The sequence below is a fragment of the Hemiscyllium ocellatum genome, chromosome 22, assembly GCF_020745735.1.
Source record: "Hemiscyllium ocellatum isolate sHemOce1 chromosome 22, sHemOce1.pat.X.cur, whole genome shotgun sequence".
In the NCBI taxonomy this organism is placed as follows: Eukaryota; Metazoa; Chordata; class Chondrichthyes; order Orectolobiformes; family Hemiscylliidae; genus Hemiscyllium; species Hemiscyllium ocellatum.
Genome location: NC_083422.1, coordinates 57955053 through 57970329, shown reverse-complemented (window position 1 = coordinate 57970329; position 15277 = coordinate 57955053). Strand labels below are relative to the sequence as shown.

Sequence of the window (15277 nt, the reverse complement as noted above, 5' to 3'; positions counted from 1 at the left end):
ATGTGGGGGGTGTGTGTGTGGGGGGTGTGTGTGGGGGGGTGTGTGTGTGGGGGGTGTGTGTGTGGGGGGTGTGTGTGGGGTGTGTGTGTGTGTGGGGGGGGGGTGTCAGGGCCCTGTCACTCACCATGGCGCTGCCGCTGGTGCTGCGCTGTCCCGCTCCCGGGCCGGGAGGATGGAGGGCGGTGTGGGGACCGGGAGCTGGGCAGTGTCCGAGCTCCGGCCGCGGATCCCCGGTGTATGACCCTGCCCCCACAGAGTGCCCCGGCCGCGTCCAAACCGTCTCCTAGCAACCGCGCAGAATACGTCACGGCGCAATGACGTCATGGACCCGCCTCCGACGTCAACCAACTCGTCAGCACAACTTGGTGGAGTTTGACAGGGTGGGGGTCCCATTCATTACTGCAGTAATAAATACTTGCAGCACAACTTGGTGAAGTTTGACAGGGTGAGGGTCCCATTCATTACTGCAGTAATAAATACTTACACCACAACTTGGTGGAGTTTGGCAGGGTGGGGGTCCCATTCATTACTGCAGTAATAAATACTTACACCACAACTTGGTGGAGTTTGACAGGGTGGGGGTCCCATTCATTACTGCAGTAATAAATACTTACACCACAACTTGGTGGAGTTTGGCAGGGTGGGGGTCCCATTCATTACTGCAGTAATAAATACTTACACCACAACTTGGTGGAGTTTGGCAGGGTGGGGGTCCCATTCATTACTGCAGTAATAAATACTTACACCACAACTTGGTGACGTTTGACAGGGTGGGGGTCCCATTCATTACTGCAGTAATAAATACTTACAGCACAACTTGGTGGAGTTTGACAGGGTGGGGGTCCCATTCATTACTGCAGTAATAAATACTTACACCACAACTTGGTGGAGTTTGACAGGGTGAGGGTCCCATTCATTACTGCAGTAATAAATACTTGCAGCACAACTTGGTGAAGTTTGGCAGGGTGGGGGTCCCATTCATTACTGCAGTAATAAATACTTACAGCACAACTTGGTGGAGTTTGACAGGGTGGGGGTCCCATTCATTACTGCAGTAATAAATACTTGCAGCACAACTTGGTGGAGTTTGACAGAGTGGGGGTCCCATTCATTACTGCAGTAATAAATACTTACACCACAACTTGGTGGAGTTTGACAGGGTGAGGGTCCCATTCATTACTGCAGTAATAAATACTTGCAGCACAACTTGGTGAAGTTTGGCAGGGTGGGGGTCCCATTCATTACTGCAGTAATAAATACTTACAGCACAACTTGGTGGAGTTTGACAGGGTGGGGGTCCCATTCATTACTGCAGTAATAAATACTTGCAGCACAACTTGGTGGAGTTTGACAGAGTGGGGGTCCCATTCATTACTGCAGTAATAAATACTTGCAGCACAACTTGGTGGAGTTTGACAGGGTGGGGGTCCCATTCATTACTGCAGTAATAAATACTTGCAGCACAACTTGGTGAAGTTTGACAGAGTGGGGGTCCCATTCATTACTGCAGTAATAAATACTTGCAGCACAACTTGGTGACGTTTGACAGGGTGAGGGTCCCATTCATTACTGCAGTAATAAATACTTACAGCACAACTTGGTGGAGTTTGACAGGGTGGGGGTCCCATTCATTACTGCAGTAATAAATACTTACAGCACAACTTGGTGACGTTTGACAGGGTGAGGGTCCCATTCATTACTGCAGTAATAAATACTTACAGCACAACTTGGTGACGTTTGACAGGGTGGGGGTCCCATTCATTACTGCAGTAATAAATACTTGCAGCACAACTTGGTGGAGTTTGACAGGGTGGGGGTCCCATTCATTACTGCAGTAATAAATACTTACAGCACAACTTGGTGACGTTTGACAGGGTGTAGGTCCCATATATTACTGCAGTAATAAATACTTGCAGCACAACTTGGTGAAGTTTGACAGGGTGGGGTCCCATTCATTACTGCAGTAATAAATACTTGCAGCACAACTTGGTGACATTTGACAGGGTGGGGGTCCCATTCATTACTGCAGTAATAAATACTTACAGCACAACTTGGTGACGTTTGACAGGGTGGAGGTCCCATATATTACTGCAGTAATAAATACTTTCAGCACAACTTGGTGAAGTTTGACAGGGTGGGGGTCCCATTCATTACTGCAGTAATAAATACTTACAGCACAACTTGGTGACGTTTGACAGGGTGGGGGTCCCATTCATTACTGCAGTAATAAATACTTACACCACAACTTGGTGGAGTTTGACAGGGTGGGGGTCCCATTCATTACTGCAGTAATAAATACTTGCAGCACAACTTGGTGAAGTTTGACAGGGTGGGGGTCCCATTCATTACTGCAGTAATAAATACTTGCAGCACAACTTGGTGGAGTTTGACAGGGTGAGGGTCCCATTCATTACTGCAGTAATAAATACTTGCAGCACAACTTGGTGGAGTTTGACAGGGTGAGGGTCCCATTCATTACTGCAGTAATAAATACTTGCAGCACAACTTGGTGAAGTTTGGCAGGGTGGGGGTCCCATTCATTACTGCAGTAATAAATACTTGCAGCACAACTTGGTGGAGTTTGACAGGGTGGGGGTCCCATTCATTACTGCAGTAATAAATACTTACAGCACAACTTGGTGGAGTTTGACAGGGTGAGGGTCCCATTCATTACTGCAGTAATAAATACTTGCAGCACAACTTGGTGGAGTTTGACAGGGTGGGGGTCCCATTCATTACTGCAGTAATAAATACTTGCAGCACAACTTGGTGGAGTTTGACAGGGTGGGGGTCCCATTCATTACTGCAGTAATAAATACTTGCAGCACAACTTGGTGAAGTTTGACAGAGTGGGGGTCCCATTCATTACTGCAGTAATAAATACTTGCAGCACAACTTGGTGACGTTTGACAGGGTGAGGGTCCCATTCATTACTGCAGTAATAAATACTTACAGCACAACTTGGTGACGTTTGACAGGGTGGGGGTCCCATTCATTACTGCAGTAATAAATACTTGCAGCACAACTTGGTGGAGTTTGACAGGATGGGGGTCCCATTCATTACTGCAGTAATAAATACTTACAGCACAACTTGGTGACGTTTGACAGGGTGGGGGTCCCATTCATTACTGCAGTAATAAATACTTACAGCACAACTTGGTGGAGTTTGATAGGGTGGGGGTCCCATTCATTACTGCAGTAATAAATACTTGCAGCACAACTTGGTGGAGTTTGACAGAGTGGGGGTCCCATTCATTACTGCAGTAATAAATACTTGCAGCACAACTTGGTGGAGTTTGACAGGGTGGGGGTCCCATTCATTACTGCAGTAATAAATACTTGCAGCACAACTTGGTGAAGTTTGACAGAGTGGGGGTCCCATTCATTACTGCAGTAATAAATACTTGCAGCACAACTTGGTGACGTTTGACAGGGTGAGGGTCCCATTCATTACTGCAGTAATAAATACTTACAGCACAACTTGGTGGAGTTTGACAGGGTGGGGGTCCCATTCATTACTGCAGTAATAAATACTTACAGCACAACTTGGTGACGTTTGACAGGGTGAGGGTCCCATTCATTACTGCAGTAATAAATACTTACAGCACAACTTGGTGACGTTTGACAGGGTGGGGGTCCCATTCATTACTGCAGTAATAAATACTTGCAGCACAACTTGGTGGAGTTTGACAGGGTGGGGGTCCCATTCATTACTGCAGTAATAAATACTTACAGCACAACTTGGTGACGTTTGACAGGGTGTAGGTCCCATATATTACTGCAGTAATAAATACTTGCAGCACAACTTGGTGAAGTTTGACAGGGTGGGGGTCCCATTCATTACTGCAGTAATAAATACTTGCAGCACAACTTGGTGACATTTGACAGGGTGGGGGTCCCATTCATTACTGCAGTAATAAATACTTACAGCACAACTTGGTGACGTTTGACAGGGTGGAGGTCCCATATATTACTGCAGTAATAAATACTTTCAGCACAACTTGGTGAAGTTTGACAGGGTGGGGGTCCCATTCATTACTGCAGTAATAAATACTTACAGCACAACTTGGTGACGTTTGACAGGGTGGGGGTCCCATTCATTACTGCAGTAATAAATACTTACAGCACAACTTGGTGATGTTTGACAGGGTGGGGGTCCCATTCATTACTGCAGTAATAAATACTTGCAGCACAACTTGGTGACGTTTGACAGGGTGGGGGTCCCATTCATTACTGCAGTAATAAATACTTACAGCACAACTTGGTGACGTTTGACAGGGTGTAGGTCCCATATATTACTGCAGTAATAAATACTTGCAGCACAACCTGGTGGAGTTTGACAGGGTGGGGGTCCCATTCATTACTGCAGTAATAAATACTTACAGCACAACTTGGTGACGTTTGACAGTTTGTAGGTCCCATTCATTACTGCAGTAATAAATACTTTCAGCACAACTTGGTGAAGTTTGACAGGGTGGGGGTCCCATTCATTACTGCAGTAATAAATACTTACAGCACAACTTGGTGACGTTTGACAGGGTGGGGGTCCCATTCATTACTGCAGTAATAAATACTTACAGCACAACTTGGTGATGTTTGACAGGGTGGGGGTCCCATTCATTACTGCAGTAATAAATACTTACAGCACAACTTGGTGACGTTTGACAGGGTGGGGGTCCCATTCATTACTGCAGTAATAAATACTTACAGCACAACTTGGTGACGTTTGACAGGGTGTAGGTCCCATATATTACTGCAGTAATAAATACTTGCAGCACAACTTGGTGAAGTTTGACAGGGTGGGGGTCCCATTCATTACTGCAGTAATAAATACTTGCAGCACAACTTGGTGACGTTTGACAGGGTGGGGGTCCCATTCATTACTGCAGTAATAAATACTTACAGCACAACTTGGTGACGTTTGACAGGGTGTAGGTCCCATATATTACTGCAGTAATAAATACTTTCAGCACAACTTGGTGAAGTTTGACAGGGTGGGGGTCCCATTCATTACTGCAGTAATAAATACTTACAGCACAACTTGGTGATGTTTGACAGGGTGGGGGTCCCATTCATTACTGCAGTAATAAATACTTGCAGCACAACTTGGTGAAGTTTGACAGAGTGGGGGTCCCATTCATTACTGCAGTAATAAATACTTGCAGCACAACTTGGTGACGTTTGACAGGGTGAGGGTCCCATTCATTACTGCAGTAATAAATACTTACAGCACAACTTGGTGACGTTTGACAGGGTGGGGGTCCCATTCATTACTGCAGTAATAAATACTTGCAGCACAACTTGGTGGAGTTTGACAGGATGGGGGTCCCATTCATTACTGCAGTAATAAATACTTGCAGCACAACTTGGTGACGTTTGACAGGGTGAGGGTCCCATTCATTACTGCAGTAATAAATACTTACAGCACAACTTGGTGACGTTTGACAGGGTGGGGGTCCCATTCATTACTGCAGTAATAAATACTTGCAGCACAACTTGGTGGAGTTTGACAGGATGGGGGTCCCATTCATTACTGCAGTAATAAATACTTACAGCACAACTTGGTGACGTTTGACAGGGTGGGGGTCCCATTCATTACTGCAGTAATAAATACTTACAGCACAACTTGGTGGAGTTTGACAGGGTGGGGGTCCCATTCATTACTGCAGTAATAAATACTTGCAGCACAACTTGGTGGAGTTTGACAGAGTGGGGGTCCCATTCATTACTGCAGTAATAAATACTTGCAGCACAACTTGGTGGAGTTTGACAGGGTGGGGGTCCCATTCATTACTGCAGTAATAAATACTTGCAGCACAACTTGGTGAAGTTTGACAGAGTGGGGGTCCCATTCATTACTGCAGTAATAAATACTTGCAGCACAACTTGGTGACGTTTGACAGGGTGAGGGTCCCATTCATTACTGCAGTAATAAATACTTACAGCACAACTTGGTGGAGTTTGACAGGGTGGGGGTCCCATTCATTACTGCAGTAATAAATACTTACAGCACAACTTGGTGACGTTTGACAGGGTGAGGGTCCCATTCATTACTGCAGTAATAAATACTTACAGCACAACTTGGTGACGTTTGACAGGGTGGGGGTCCCATTCATTACTGCAGTAATAAATACTTGCAGCACAACTTGGTGGAGTTTGACAGGGTGGGGGTCCCATTCATTACTGCAGTAATAAATACTTACAGCACAACTTGGTGACGTTTGACAGGGTGTAGGTCCCATATATTACTGCAGTAATAAATACTTGCAGCACAACTTGGTGAAGTTTGACAGGGTGGGGGTCCCATTCATTACTGCAGTAATAAATACTTGCAGCACAACTTGGTGACATTTGACAGGGTGGGGGTCCCATTCATTACTGCAGTAATAAATACTTACAGCACAACTTGGTGACGTTTGACAGGGTGGAGGTCCCATATATTACTGCAGTAATAAATACTTTCAGCACAACTTGGTGAAGTTTGACAGGGTGGGGGTCCCATTCATTACTGCAGTAATAAATACTTACAGCACAACTTGGTGACGTTTGACAGGGTGGGGGTCCCATTCATTACTGCAGTAATAAATACTTACAGCACAACTTGGTGATGTTTGACAGGGTGGGGGTCCCATTCATTACTGCAGTAATAAATACTTGCAGCACAACTTGGTGACGTTTGACAGGGTGGGGGTCCCATTCATTACTGCAGTAATAAATACTTACAGCACAACTTGGTGACGTTTGACAGGGTGTAGGTCCCATATATTACTGCAGTAATAAATACTTGCAGCACAACTTGGTGGAGTTTGACAGGGTGGGGGTCCCATTCATTACTGCAGTAATAAATACTTACAGCACAACTTGGTGACGTTTGACAGGGTGGGGGTCCCATTCATTACTGCAGTAATAAATACTTACAGCACAACTTGGTGACGTTTGACAGGGTGTAGGTCCCATATATTACTGCAGTAATAAATACTTGCAGCACAACTTGGTGAAGTTTGACAGGGTGGGGGTCCCATTCATTACTGCAGTAATAAATACTTGCAGCACAACTTGGTGACGTTTGACAGGGTGGGGGTCCCATTCATTACTGCAGTAATAAATACTTACAGCACAACTTGGTGACGTTTGACAGGGTGTAGGTCCCATATATTACTGCAGTAATAAATACTTTCAGCACAACTTGGTGAAGTTTGACAGGGTGGGGGTCCCATTCATTACTGCAGTAATAAATACTTACAGCACAACTTGGTGAAGTTTGACAGGGTGGGGGTCCCATTCATTACTGCAGTAATAAATACTTGCAGCACAACTTGGTGACGTTTGACAGGGTGGGGGTCCCATTCATTACTGCAGTAATAAATACTTACAGCACAACTTGGTGACGTTTGACAGGGTGTAGGTCCCATATATTACTGCAGTAATAAATACTTGCAGCACAACTTGGTGAAGTTTGACAGGGTGGGGGTCCCATTCATTACTGCAGTAATAAATACTTGCAGCACAACTTGGTGACGTTTGACAGGGTGAGGGTCCCATTCATTACTGCAGTAATAAATACTTACAGCACAACTTGGTGACGTTTGACAGGGTGTAGGTCCCATATATTACTGCAGTAATAAATACTTTCAGCACAACTTGGTGAAGTTTGACAGGGTGGGGGTCCCATTCATTACTGCAGTAATAAATACTTACAGCACAACTTGGTGACGTTTGACAGGGTGGGGGTCCCATTCATTACTGCAGTAATAAATACTTACAGCACAACTTGGTGATGTTTGACAGGGTGGGGGTCCCATTCATTACTGCAGTAATAAATACTTACAGCACAACTTGGTGACGTTTGACAGGGTGGGGGTCCCATTCATTACTGCAGTAATAAATACTTACACCATAACTTCATGGAATTATACAGACCCTACAATGTGGAAACAGGCCATTTCACCCAAGAATTCCACACTGATGAGTAACCCATCCAGACCCATTCCCCTGGTCTATTACTCTACATTTCACCTGACTAATGCACCTTGATAATGTTTGATAGGGTGAAGGTCTCATTCATTATGCATACTCAGTGGCACCTAATTCAGTAGGAAGCCAGAGGCATAGCACGGCAAGGTCAGCACTTAACTGTTGAAGGTTTAAAATCATGTTTTGCGATGTCCAAATGTGGAAAGTAGTCACCTCATTGGATCTTCCTGCTCCCACCTGATGCTAGTTTTGGATACAGGCAACAGGGGGGATTAAAGGGACAACCTGGAGCAGCTTCTTCAGCGACATCTCCAGAGAGCACCTTCAACTGGCAGCTGATCCACACAGTATCTCCAGCTCCTTGTAGCGAGTATTATTAAACTGTCCAGATCCAGAAAATCATCTCGGTGAGACAACCCCAAGCACAGAACCAACCCTCGATGAAAGGGGAAACCCAAATCCATGACTGCAGATCCTGAAACATCGCCAATCCTCAGAGACTGAGGAACAGGCTGCCCCAGTCTTATTGAGTAGGTACCCCAGTCCTTTCAGACAAGCAGTTCAAATATAGCAGTAGGGAATTGTGGGTAGGCTATAGCAAATCCTTGGAACTGCATGTCAGAAATAGATAGCTCATATAGATTTGATACTGTTTACTGAAGAGATTTATGACTATTTACTAATGAGTCCTGTGAAGTGATTCATAGAGTTTGGTAGAGTTTAATTAAAGTCCAACAGTAGGGTCTAATTATTATTGTTTCTCTGTGATAAGCTGTTTAATAAGCTTGTGTCAGACATTCCCCTGACTCTTGTCCTCTTTGTCTACCTCACCACATAAAGTGCCGGAGTTCAAAACTGGTCAAGATTAATCAATGTACATTTATTCATTCTCTTACGTCCCAACAGGAGAACATCCCATTCAGGTTTAGAGTAATAAATACATTAAGCACAAATTAGAAAATAATATCAAAACTAAATAAATCTGCCCTTAAAAGCATAAGAGCTAAGAGCAAGAGGAGGCCATTCGACCCCTTGAGCCAGCTCCACCATTTAATACCATCATGGCTGATCTCCCCTTGGCCCCAACACCACTTTCTTGCCCACTCCCAATTTCCCTCCAACCCATTACTAATTAAAAATCTGACTATCTCTTTCCTAAGTTTTATTCAATGTCCCAGCATCTACCACACTCTGGGGGAAGTGAATTCTATTGATTCATGATGCTTTGAGAGAAGTAATTCCTCCTCATCTGTTTTAAATCTGCCATCCCATGTTCTAAAACTATAGCCTCTCATTCTAAATTGCCTCACATGAGGAAACATCCTCTCTGCATCTACTTTGTCAATCCCCTTTAGCATCTTATATACCTCAATTAGATCTCCTCTCTCTTCTAAACTCCAGAGAACATTGGCCTAAACTACTCAATCTCTTTTCATAGGACAAACCCCTCATCTTGGCATCAATCTAGTGAACCTCGTCTGAACAGCCTCTGATCCAATTACATCCTCTTTAAGTAAGTGGAACAAAATTGTACACAATATTGCAGTGAAGATTTACTTTGTACAACAACACTTTCCTAATGTTATATTCCAATGCTTGAGCAATAAATGCCAACAATCAATTTGCCTTCTTTAGTACTATCTGAAATCTTTCCATTTTTTGTTATAAAACAATGGCTGTCAATTCTCATTGAGCTTCACATGACTGACCATCTGAACACCAGAATTCCCAACAATGCTAATTGTCACCTTCACATATACTGCCCTTCAGGGAAGAGTTGGAGAGTAACAGGCTGCTTACCAATCTGTTTGAATTCCTTTCTGGAGGAATTCCTGGTGTAAGGACTTTTTTTTTCACATTATGTGTTGGCTTGGCCACCATTTATTATCCATCCCCATAACAGTCCTGGAACTGAATGTCTTGCTAGGCCATTTAAGGGGTAATTAAGAATCAATCATATTGCTGTGGGTATGAAGTCACCTTTACTCCAGTCCAGGTAAGGATGGCAGCATTAAAAACCAGGAGTGACCATTCAGCCCTTTGAGCCTGCTCCACCATTCAATATTATTATGGCTGACCATCCAACTCAGTCCCCTGTTCTTGTTCTCTCCCCACTGTCTTTGTTCCCTTTAGCCTGAAGAACCATATCTCACTCCCATTTCCTTTCCTAAAAGACATCAGCGACCTTATTACCACCACAACAATTCATGGTGGTAATAAGGTCGCCATTATGGTAGCTTTTAGTTCCATTTTTTTAAAAATTCACAATTCTGCAGTATTGGGGTTCAAACATTAGAATATTAATGCCTGGGTTTTGGATTACAAGGCCAGTAACATTATCGCTACACCACCATCAGATGCGTTTGTAGTTCAGAGGCTAGGGCGTTACCACTAAGAATTCCATAAAATTCAATCTTTGTAAACACTACTCCCATGGGCCAAGTCCCAGAGTTGGATTTTTAGAACCGCAGCTGCTTCTGACCAGTCCACAAGGCAAAACAATACAATCTTTCCTCTTCAATGACTGATTTACAATCTCAGCAATAAAAGGCTACAGGTATATACACACTTTATGTGAAAGGATATGTCACTGGTTAACCAATCATCTCAGGCGCTGCTGTTTGTGAGACCTTACTATGCACAAATTGACTACCTTATTTTCTACGTTGCAATAGTGACCACACTCCAAAATTGCATCATTATCTGTAAAGTGACCTAAGGCTGTGAAAAGCCCTATATACACTACATGCATTTTCTTTGAAAGACAGAACATTTGCTTCCCAAATAATGATTACAATATGTTCATTTGCACTGAATTGAATACTGTCTATTTGCACTGTCCTCATCTAATATGCACAGTTAGCAGACAACAAAAATAGCCACAACTATTGACATTGATTTTTTTCTTAGAAATGACTATGAAAAAAAATTCTCGTTTCCTTTTTCTGAACAGGGAGGAAGCATGTGGACTCACTTGACTAGCAATATGTTCTTCCACATCACTGAGGGGTATTAACATCAATGGTTAACAATGATTATGCATGAAAGACATTAACAGGACTATTCTAAGTCATGCAACAATTTAACAGTCACTCCCACTCTACTCAACTAAAGCACTTTAGGGCATCTTAAGGATATGATTGATACTTGAGGAAATGAATGCCTTCCTTTTTATTGATAATGCAAGGGTTATGATCCCAGACCATATCACTGACAACTCTTATAATCCAAGATCAAATCACCAAATTATATTCCAATTTTTCAGAAACTTGTGACAATTTATTTGACAAAGTAGATGGCACGGTGGCACAGTGGTTAGCACTGTTGCCTCACAGTGCCTGAGACCCGGGTTCAATTCCCGACTCAGGCGACTGACTGTGTGGAGTTTGCACATTCTCCCCGTGTCTGCGTGGGTTTCCTCCGGGTGCTCCGGTTTCCTCCCACAGTCCAAAGATGTGCGGGTCAGGTGAATTGGCCAAGCTAAATTGTCCGTAGTGTTAGGTAAGAAGTAAATGTAGGGGTATGGGTGGGTTGCGCTTCAGCGGGTCGGTGTGGACTTGTTGGGCCGAAGGGCCTGTTTCCACACTGTGAGTAATCTAATCTAATCTGATCTAGACAAAAGATGAGATCCTGAGGACTTAATGAGAGAACAAAGCTCCAAGCTTCCATAGTGTTGAACAAACCACGAAGCTTTATTATACGAGTCAGAATAGTACTGCAATCAATGTACGGTTTTCCAAACCCAGAACTATGACATGATAAACTTGAATAACACACTGTAATTGAACACTCTACAACACACATCAAATGGAATCATGACAAGTCCCACGGATTTCACAGCAATGAATACCAACCCTGCCCCACCCCCATAACACCAATCACGCGATGATCATCAACCAACACTAAACTTCACAAGGGATTACAATTTTTCACTTTTAGCTGGTCTAGCCTTAAACCTCACTCTCCAATTGACTCCCGAAAGGATTGCTTCTGTGATCATACTCCTCTCCCATCTGTGCTCATCTTGACTCTAAGCCTGTTGTAGAAACTGCCTTTCAATACCTATTTCACTGCACAACTCCAGCTCTGAGCAGATAGCTAGCTTTGCTAAGCTAGAATGCATTTGGGTTTTCCTTGAAGTCCGGTCTTACTGAGTTGTATGAAGAAAATACAGATTGTAGGCTTTTCAACTCCCACTCTTACCTATACTGACCTACTAGTAGCACCAAGTATCCTGATTAAAATACCTAACTGCCTAATAACTCCCAAGATTTGGCCTGAGTTCTACCTGCACAAAGATTTCCTATTGCCCTTGAGACTTAACTGGAACCCCAACTATGCAGACTCTGTGTAGGTGGGTTAACTTTTCAGCAAAGCAGCACAATATCTAATTATTCCAGGAAGATTATTTCCTTTTCTTATCTGATCTCCCTGCATCTTAACCACACAGAGCTACCCAGTTGCTCTAGGATTTATCTGATCATGCCAATGACACAGAATTCATGTAACTCAGTTGCCTTCCCTGCAGAACAGTTAAAAATCAGCACTTACAGCATAGGAACATAGGGACATGGGGAGGCCATTCAGCCCCTCAAACTTTTTCCACTATTGCTGATCTGTAGCCTAACTCCAAATACCTGCTTTTGGTTCCATTTTCCTCAATGCATTTGCATAACAAAAAATTGTCAACCTCAGATTTAAATACATAACTAATTCAGCGTCTACTGCTGATGGTGAAAGAGAATTCCAAACCTCTACTATCCTTTGCATATAGAAAAGCTTCTTAACATCTTTCCACTTTGGTGACAAAAACAGGAACGCAGATTATGATCTGAATGGTGGCAGTTTAGGAAAAGGTGAGGTGCAACAAGACATGAGTGTCACGGTGGAATAGTCGCTGAAGGTTGGCGTGCAGGTGCAGCAGGCAGCGAGGAACGCTAATGGCGGACTGGCCTTCATAGTGAGAGGATTGGAGTATAGGAGTAGAGTTAGAGTTGTGCAGTGAAATAGGTATTGGAAGGCAGTTATACAGAGCCTTATTGAGGCCACACCTTGGGTGTTGTGTGCAGTTTTGGTCTAAGAAAGGACATTCTTTCTATTATGGGAGTCCAGCAAAGGTTCACCAGACTGATTCCCGGGATGGCAGGACAGACAAATGAGGAAATGCTGGATCGACTGGGCTTGTACTCACTGGAATTTAGAAGAATGAAGGGGGGAAATTACATAGAAACAGTCTAAGAATAAGAGTAAGACATTCAGGACTGAGATGAGGAAGAATTTCTTCACTCAGAGAGTTGTGAAGCTGTGGAATTATCTACCACAGAAAGCTACAGGGGCCAGTTTGTTAGATATATTCCAGAGGGAGATGGATGTGGCACTTGCAGCTAAAAGGATCAAGGAGTATGTAGAGAAAGTGGGAATGGGATACTGAGATTGCATGCTCAGCCATGATCATATTGAATGGTGGGGCAGGCTCAAAGGGCTGAGTGACCTATTCCTGCACTTATTTCCTATGTTTCTATGTTTCACTTGAATGGTCCAACCCTAATTCTCAGGCTATTCCCCCAAGTTCTAGAATTGAATTGAATTTATTGTCACGTGTACCGAGACAAAGTGAAAAGCTTTGTCCTGCCAGCAATACAGGTAGATCACAGTTAAATAGCATCGAAAATAAATAATAGGTAAACAACAACAAAAGTCAAAACACAGTTACAGCGAATGCTAAGAGTTTGTGAGTCCATTCAGTATTCTAACAACAGTAAAGTAGAAATTGTTTTGAAACCGGCTGGTGCGTGTGTTCAGGCTTCTGTACCTTCTCCCCAATGGTAGACATTGTAGAAAAATATTGCCAGGGTGGGATGGATCTTTGAGAATATTAGCGGCCTTTCCTTGACAGTGGGCCTGGTAGATGGATTCTATAGATGGGAGGCTGTCCTTTGTGATTGTCCGGGCTGAGTTCCCCACTCTCTGTAACTGTCTCCGATCTTGAATGGTACAGTTGCCATACCAGGTAGTGATACACCCAGACAGAATGCTCTTGATGGCGCATCTATAAAAGTCGGTGAGGGTATTTGCCGTCACGCCAAATTTCCTCAGCTGCCTGAGGAAGAAGAGACGTTGTTGGGCCTTTGTAACCAGTGCATCCACATGAAGAGTCCAAGAAAGCTTGTTGTGGATGACCACTCCCAGGAACTTGACACTGTCCACTCGTTCCACCTCTGTGCTGTTAATGTGTAGGGGGGGGGCATGAGTAACATCCCGCCGAAGTCAATAATGAGTTGTTTGGTTTTGCCGGCATTGAGAGCTCAGTTGTTCTCAGTGCATCATTTTTCCAGGTCTTCGACCTCCCATCTTCAACCAGTGGAATCTTCAACCAGTGGAAATAGTTTATGATTCCTGTCTTTTCTTGTTAAAATCTTGAAACATTCAATCAGATCACCCCTTAACCTTCTAAATTCTGGACAGAACAATCCTAATTTATATAATCTCTCCTCATAAACCTTAAAGACCAGGTGTCATTCTTGTAAACCTGCATTGTACTCCAAGGCCAATATATAGACATATAATCTACTCTCTTTCTCCTTCTCATTAATAAGGACATTAAGTTCCTGCCTGTAATCTAGTGAATGTTCAACTTCTAATTATCTAGGAGCTACAACGATCCCCATTTTATACTGGGGCAGTTGGGATCAACACAAATATGTTTAAATGGAACATGCTATACTGGGACAATTTAGTTCATTTTGCAAATTCTGTAATATTCACTGTCAAATATTTTGCAATTTTCTTTGACTAATTCTATCAATTAGGTATATTTTTAACTATAAAATATCTACTCTAGATGTTGAAAAATAAAATTATAGTACAATGTGTATAAAAGAATTAAATGATGGATCTCCTCCTGGTCCTCAGCTGTCAAACATTGTAATTCCTCCTAATGCACCAGAGTTTCCTAAGAAATTAATTTTCTGCTGCAACAGACCAGAGTAATTTCACATCTGCTACATTGACTGGTATGCAAAGTCAATCAAAGAGCTCAATCCCAAATCTTCACATTTCAAAACACATCCAGTGCACATTGCTTACTGTGAAAGTTGATTTTCTGCTTGTTTGGAAACTGATAAAATACTTGCCATGTGTTGCTGTTAGCTTAGCATTTTATTTAATGGATATTCCAGTATTGATTTGTTCTACTTTCAAGCAATTGGCCTTTTAAAACTTAATTCAGATGATCTGGGCATCACTGGCGAGGCCAGCATTTATTGCCCATCACTTGTTGCCCTTCAGACGGTGGTAGTCAGTG

The 15277-nt window shown here is 43.1% G+C and overlaps 1 protein-coding gene across 1 annotated transcript in view; it reads right to left on the bottom strand.

Annotated features, from left to right (window-relative positions):
• The window catches only part of cfap58 (cilia and flagella associated protein 58), a 206828-nt gene extending 206504 nt beyond the window's left edge, over positions 1-324 (bottom strand). Inside the window, exon 1 of the mRNA XM_060842287.1 lies at positions 125-324. Coding sequence (XP_060698270.1) covers positions 125-324 — 200 coding nt within the window. The remainder of the gene's footprint in view (positions 1-124) is intronic.
• Positions 325-15277: the final 14953 nt, after the last annotated feature.